This window comes from Pieris brassicae, chromosome 8, assembly GCF_905147105.1.
Source record: "Pieris brassicae chromosome 8, ilPieBrab1.1, whole genome shotgun sequence".
NCBI lineage: Eukaryota > Metazoa > Arthropoda > Insecta > Lepidoptera > Pieridae > Pieris > Pieris brassicae.
In genome coordinates this window covers 20,539,408-20,547,672 of record NC_059672.1, presented here as the reverse complement: position 1 = coordinate 20,547,672, position 8,265 = coordinate 20,539,408, and the positions used below count along the sequence as shown (strand labels likewise).

General features: G+C 29.7%; 1 protein-coding gene across 1 annotated transcript; it reads right to left on the bottom strand.

Annotated features, from left to right (window-relative positions):
* Positions 1-3,736: 3,736 nt before the first annotated feature.
* On the bottom strand, positions 3,737-7,617 carry LOC123713347. The gene is made up of 5 exons (XM_045666957.1): positions 7,560-7,617; positions 5,155-5,290; positions 4,723-4,786; positions 4,368-4,522; positions 3,737-3,869 (listed from the first exon to the last, which is right to left on the bottom strand). The coding sequence occupies exons 2-5, from the start codon at positions 5,259-5,261 to the stop codon at positions 3,737-3,739; spliced, it is 459 nt and encodes a 152-aa protein (XP_045522913.1). The 5' UTR covers positions 5,262-5,290; positions 7,560-7,617.
* Positions 7,618-8,265: the final 648 nt, after the last annotated feature.

The following is an 8,265-nucleotide window of genomic DNA, read 5'->3' as shown; positions in this document are numbered from 1 at the left end:
TATATTTTTGATTGTGTTCCAAACAAAAATTGGCAATGATCATTAGGTAAACATTCTAAGCCTCCCAGAACATGACAGTAATTGTTTTATAAGCAATGGATAATACATACTAAATAGTAAAATTGAGTGGCTTTAGAGTATGTTAAATATTTTCATCTTCATGGCGACTCGTTATGCAGCTCACGTTCCCTGTACCTAATGGAGCGAATTTCTCGACTTCAAGCGGATATAAATTGATAAATGTATAGGTACATAGAAGTATGTGGTTTGAATCATTAATTAGTTGAAATTAAAATACTATTAGTAGACTCGTACCTCTTGGACATATCGGTAATTACAAGCATATTCTATAGTTTGTATGGCAATCGATTAAAAATTCGCACCTTACGAGAAATGAAGATCATTGGATGATGATTGGACTCCTGCTTGTTAATCGGCCACTTGGAAGTTGTGTCCAGGGCGTTTAAGGTTTTATTCTGGAATTTAAAATCTAAGTATGTTTTTTTAAGACCATAAAATCATTTTTCTAATACACAAATATACAGTATTTACAACATTCTTAACCTACATAGTAACAATAATACTAATTAAAAATGTATACGTTTTAAATGAATAAGACAGCAAAATTTCTTTACTGTAGTAATTAAATTCATGTAAATAATGTATCCATTAAAACTAACTTAATACAAGCAACAATAGACTGTACCTTATTGAACCTTAGAAATAATTAACAGGAAGAAAAAGGACGCAATAGGTCCGGGCTCGTTTTTGTTAAGAGAAAATTGAAAACAGATTTTGCACGAGTACATCAAAGCCGAGTAAGACAATTATCAGACTTATTGAAATTGATAAAATAAAATGTTTAATGTCGCCTAAAAATTCTATTATTTTGTATTGTATCGCATTAATGAATCCGTGAGATTAGCTTTTTGGTTTATTTTATTTTATTTGTTTTTGTATTATTTTAGATTAAGGTTGGTGATTCTAATTTTTTTTATAAGATTTGTTTTTTTTATTTACTACGGTTGCCTGGAAGTGATCGCTACTAATCGAAGAGTTAACTAAGAGATAACTAACTAATTGAACAGAATAAGAAACAGGCTTTGGAAATAGTGGAAATTACGGATCTTATGATTTGTTGCTTTCCTAAGATTTTGTAATCTGCATTTTCATTCTCTTTTTAATATATTTGTTAAAATCCATATGAAATGCGTTATTCACGTCGTCAATGTAAACACCGTTTTCCACGTAAATAAAACTTTTCTGTACTCACATACATTTTGTAAAGTTAATATAGACTTTCAGCAAAAGTTCCCAGCGCTAGTTTAAATTTTGTATGTCATTTGATATTATGTACTTTATAAAAAACTTTTCAAAGACTAACAATTTTAGTAACGAGGAGGAACAAAATTATAGCCCTCCAGAGATGCTGTTGACCCAGTACAATGGAATGAAACGCAACACTATTTGGTACTACTCTCAGTCGAGTTAGGAATCGAGAAATTGAGCACCGAACGTATATGGTATAAAGGAGGTCGCACTGGATTAAACTGGTGGCTTACGTAATGATTACGAGTACGAAACGTTTGATTGCCAATTCAGCAGAAAATTCAAAATGAGTAGTTTAAGAGCAGTGATGGCGACGTTAGCGACCCTCATTTCAACCCAGGTCAACCAATGAAGTTTTATTTCTATTAACACTTGCTCCTACAGTGAACGCAAACATCTTGAGAAAACACAAATATCGACAATATGTGTCTTGTCTATAAATATGACCCCTATAGAATTGTAGCTATTATTTTGTTGAAAGCTGTAAGCTATTGTAGCTATTATTTTCTATAAGGTATAGGTTTGGTAAATAAATCTATCGAGTACATAAAAAGAATCCTCATACAAAAGAATCAATATCAAAATGGTTGCCAATTTACAATAAGTTTAATTGTGGAAAAGTATATTATATCATATCAATAAATATATTTATCTAGGTCAAAACTATTTTCAAAGTTATAATTATATTAAAATAATTGTTAATCTATATTAAACCTAAACTACTAAACTAAACTATATATTTCTTATTTCTCAAACCCACTTAACAACTAATTAAATATAACGAGGTGAAATCCCAATCTTTCCTATAAATATCATGATTTTATTGAATTTTTCATTATTTTGATAGAATATTGCAAGAGGACAATCTTAAAATGAGGCTGTTAAATTTTATCCTATCATTAATAGTATTAGTATTTATGTTTGGGCACAGTGAAGGAAATCCCAAAATTAATTGGAATGCCATCAAAAAAGGCGGGAAATATGCAGTAAGTATTTAAGTTTCGATATTTATTTTTTTACGTAACAAAATAATTAGCAAAGGAACGAGAGCGTTGATTAAAAAACTTTCTTTACATCAATATATCAAATATAAATAAGTCGCTATCCAGCGAAGAGGCGTACATCCCCCCCCCCCCTTTTCTTCTCTCAAATCTTTAGAATGTATTTATCTGTGAAAGCGGGGCGACTGGAACGCACAGTTGTTTGTCAGTTTTCTTTGTATATTTATGCTCTGAGAATTTCCTTTCTTTTTCTGTATAATAAATAATATCTGCCTATCTCAGCCTTCGTTCGGTTTGTTGATATGTCTGTATGTTCTATAGATCATTATTTAAATTAAATGTACCGGTCTTTAGTATATTAAACCCCATTAGTTAATGAATGACATAGCAATATTTAATAAATTTGTCATGAATGTAAACTTTAATTTAAATGAATTTCAAAATAGATGATACCATATATATATGATGATGCCATACCAGAGCAGTTTATAAGCAGTGAAAATATTTTTCATACCAACAGGTTGCGAAAACACAACGATTTTATTATCCAAACAGGTTATTTTTAAGATACACAAAAGTCTTATTATCATTATAACAATTTGCCTCGTTAAATTAATACTTTCAATGCTTTGAAGGATATCTTGCAGTTATTGTTTTATCATTTATCTTTATTATTTTAGAAACGCGGCCTTGGTGCAGTCGGAATTTTGAGTCAGGCGCATGACTTTTACGAACATCATAAACATAATTAGTTAAATACAATAAACATTTATAAATACTTTCGTTATTTATTTTTTGAAAATATATAACTAACACATTGTTATAACTTCAAAATATGACATAATTAAAATGTGTTTTACAGACTTTTTAAAAATCATATAGATATATCAAACAATTCGTAACGAATAGAATTATCAAAGCAAGTCTAGTCTAGTCTCGAGTGAACAGAAATATGAATATCCTAGCGTGAAGCCAGACATAAACTTGTAGAAATAAGATACTTTGAAATGTTGCCAACTAGCAATGTAATTTTTTATTTATACTGCATTTATGATTAGTTGTACTAGTAGGCAAGTAATTGGTCACGTCTATGTCTATGGTCGATTTTTAGGTTCAAGGCATGCACCGTACAAAATGCAAATAAAAAGAAAAAGTACTTTAAAATTGATTTCACGATATCAGGATTGAAAATCACATTCCCTAACAATTCAAAACAATGCTGTGATTGTTGCTGTTTGACCGGATTTATGCATTTGACTTTGGTGATCATTTAGGGAAATATATAGACCACTTAGTACTATTAGTTATTAGTTTCATAGCAAACAACGATAGTTAATAACTTTTATTTTCTAACAACTACAATATACCAAGAAACGTTCATTAAAGTTGTATTCTGTTATCATTAATTATTGATTGGCCTTTGTTTCTAGTAATAGAGCCATGTTGCCGTGGCAAGGTAAAACATTATCTTTCTTCTGTGTCAGGGCTTCGACTTCGGCTTTAAGTGCGTTAATTTTCTCCTCCAAATCACGTTTGCCGCTAAACAAAAAATTATAATTAAGATAAAAATATAAACAATCGTATAGGTATATATTTTTCCTAATTATGAATTTTAAATTTTATAAATCACTACATTCAAAATACTCTTTAATAGTCAGGTTAAACTAAGTAAAAATATAAATTTGTAACTCCATTTACGAAACGAGTGGCCACGTGACGCGAATAATCATTCACGTTATTTGTATATTAAATTACTACATAACATTTTTATTTTAACTAAAATTGCTTCATTTAAATTGTTAAAGTAATTCTTAAAGCCTAAAAAATATTAGTACAACAAACAAGTCTATTTCTAAAAGCGTTTTACATTAATATAATATTTTTTAAGTTAGCCGCGCGTTAAAAAAATTACCACAGAAGCACACATTAATAACCAAGTAGTGAATCTAGGCAAACATGCAGAGGGACTAAGACAGGGTGATAGTCATCTATAGTTAACTTCATTAGACAAAAGGTTAGTTAACAAAATATGATTACGCAATATCCAAAATATCTTCAGGTATAGAAGTCCCAAAGCTGTCCAACTCACGGTGCAAGACTTGGACCATGTTCTGGTGCTTAGCTTCCTCATTCTCAAGTTCAGATATAGTTCCTTTCATCTTCGACGTTTCAATTTTTATGGCTTCTTCATTCTATAATATTACATGTTCTAGAGGTTTTCACGTTTACACAATAGTAAGAAACAACGTTATATATGTATAATAAATAATATTAAGTTGATGTTCGGCCTAGCGTTCGTTCATACTAGCGATAAATTATTAAGGATTTTATTTAGTAACAGAATAATGGAATTTTTAAGTACCTAAACAAGAATGATTAATCTATAACTTACACCGAATACCGGGGTCTTTCTGTATCTCTCTGCAATCTCAAAGAGGTGATCTTCATATTGGCGCCTAAAAATCGAGTTTAAATGAGTATTAACTTTGCGATCAAAGTCAAAAATTATTTATTCATATAGATAACACAATGTACATTTATGAACGTCAAAAAATATACATTAAATGCTTCTAATTTTACATTTACTACCAGTTCTCAAATTAAGGGCGTAGAGCGGAAGAGAAGAACTGGCAATAAACTCCCAACCACTCTTTTTAATCACCAAGTATTTTGTATTACACCACGTTTGTAAAGCTGCAACCATTACACCAAGTTTTACGATCGAATTTATTTATTAAATTTTTTCTTATAACCTTAACTCAACTTGGGTGTGTCCTAACGGAACCATATTCTCAAACAAACAAGAAGACACATCGACACTTACAACATAATTTCCGATTTAGTTAGTTCATCTTTAATCTGTTGAAAAATCAAATCTCGGTTTTCTTTTGTTCGGTCCAGACAAGTTGTAGCCTCTTCACACTGTTGCATAATTATGATCCTTTTGGCCGAGAGACGTACTTAAACAGGCAAAATTAATTTAATACAAACGACATATAACATTAATTAGTTTTGTAAAAACCAATACATTGTTGCTAAAACCCTTAAATTAATATATAATAATTGGCATTAATTCAATAACGTAGATCTTGATACAGTTATTTAGTTAATTGTAACGTAATTAAAGCATCCCCTGTACGGGTACTATGTAATTTAATTATAAGACATCGAATACGAAATAATTTGTTTATGGTAGACTCATATCAAACAAGTTACACGTGAAAGCGACAGTGTAAACACTGCTAATGGGTCATATATTTCTGCTTTATGTGTATCATGAACAAATTTTATTGAATTTAAAGCAGAATTAAGATTTATTTTAAAATCAAAATAGCATTCTTCGATATAAGTAAAGTACATATTACAGCGTAGGACAATCTTTAAGGAACTGAAACTATATATGCTCCACATGAGATCATAATAATAGAACTATATGTACGTATAATTCTAATCTAGCTAAGTTTAAGATCGGTCTCACCACTAATTACTACAAGCGTATGTGTTTTTGTTCAAATTTGTTACGAAGATCAATGTTACTTATTGTAATTACCACTACAGAAGTAAATGAGACTACAGTGAGACACACAGATTCGGATACAATTGAATTTTAATACGACCAGTTAAATAAATGTATTTTGTAACATACAAACACTGTAAACTTCCTATTTGATGTTGCATTCATAACTTTACAACGACTTGCGATATTACGTACTTTAGTATCACTTTAGAAAATGAAACGCCTCCGCAATAAAATGCAAATTTATACACGATTACGTATCGTAACAATTATTGTATTATTTACTGGGTCAACGATTTCTTGAGTGTTAATCCATTTTAGCGTATAGTAAGGCAATAAGTCTAAGTCATCGTCATTATATGGACTAATTAACAAACAGAAATATCGATTTTAACCAGTTGTTCCTAAGTATATTGTATATATGTTGTGCATTAGTATGTTAAACTAAAAAAAAAACAAATACTACAGCTTCCAAATCTAACACGACATTGTCCAAAGTAAATGTAAGTGGTAAGAGTTTGTGGAAAAGTCTAAGCGAAAAGAGAACCGGTGTAGCGGTTACGCGAACTAATGTAATTATTATTAGCTTCGTGTCATTTCATTTATTCACAAAAACATCATAATGATTATAAACATAACTATAATGACGTAACAATGTTCTCAAAATGACAATAAATCATCATCACAAGCGACGCTGACGAAATATAGCGTAGGATATGGTACTATGTTTAAATAAATGTATATATGTTTAAGATTAATATGTTTAGTAGTTCAGGGTTACATTTAAAAAAAAGGTAAATTTGTCGAATAAGAAAAAGGTACGACCTTAAAATAGTTCCAATTTTTTTTTCGTTTTTTACGACTTACGACCCCTTAAAACATTAAAAAAACTGATAATATTACATGCATGATGTATATGATATTGTCTCATTTCCCAGGGTCCCAGTGAGTTACATTAAGTTAGTTCAATTAGGACAAAGCCAAACATTTGTACCTTATTTTATCAATTAGATGATGTTTTAACTAATTACTATGGGGTTAAAGAGTATGCGCCACCACATTACTGCATGTTGCCTACACCATTGCCGAGAGATGAAAATATGTAGAGCAAAATTTAGAGCTGTTTTAAGATGGAGCCGTGATTCGACGAATTTACCAAAGCAAATTTCAGAGCTCTTCCTTAACGGCCTTAGAAAATATCTGACAAAATAATCCGTTTCTCTATAAAACCGCTATTTCACACTTGATCGGTTTTATACAGCTTAAGAAGATGAAATAACTTTCATAATTCTTGTTATTTTCCGGTAAATAAACTGAAACCTTCTGAGCTCGACAACATATTACTAAAGAAGCTACGAAAACATAACATGTCCAATTATATAAAATGCGTAGGATCTCATTAATTTTTATCCTAAAAATCTTAATATTTCAATATTATAACAGGGTTTTTTATATTCTTAAATAAAAATATAGTTCCTACAGATATATCGGCTGCTATTTATATCGTAATTTAAAATAATTATTATTGGATTAAAAACTACCTAAGTCACTAAGTCTCGCTTCTGATTCTCAGCTGTTTAAGAGTATAATTACCATTTGTAATCTACAATATAATTTATAAAATAATTATTACATTTTATCTAAAATACATTATAACATTAGAGTTAGATAATAAATGTGTACATTTTTTATATTTAATCAACAAAACATACCGTTTTCTAGTTTCAAACTTTCAACTTTAGCATTTAATGTATGTGATTCTCGTAAAACTTTTTTGTTTTCTTCACTCAGTTGCTCACTCTCTTCTTCAATGGAAAGGAGAACGTCTTTCTAAAATAACAATATCACTTTAAAAATGAAACGCGAAATAATAATAACTTATTTAAAATTTAAATACAGACGTATAAAATTTAAAATTATAAAACTCGGTTTGCGTACCTGCGACAGTAACGTATTTTTAGTCTCATCCAAGCCCGCTTTTAGCATGTATATTTTAAGTTGTGGTTCCTCTGGAGAAAGCATTTTAATTGTTATTTATATAATGCAACGTGTTAATGTTATAACAATTCAGTTGTCTTTAACTGCGTTCAATTTAAATGTTTTAGTTTGACAAATGACGATCAAACATGGCCGTCGAATCTTTCCCGCCTTTTCTCTTTGACATAATAATTTAATAGAATTGTCTGTAGTTTTCTTTCTTGAATATTGTATGCCCTAGTATTGTCTGTAATAAATTGTACCCATAGACAAAACTACTAACAATAATAAAAAAATACTCTCAAATTAAGTTCCATGTTACAAAATTAAACTAACAATAATTAGATTTATACCTTATTATGTTGCATGTTATTATCCTTATTATTAAGCATTTCTTGCTCACACCAAGTATTAACACTTATTTGAGTTACATAACCTAAC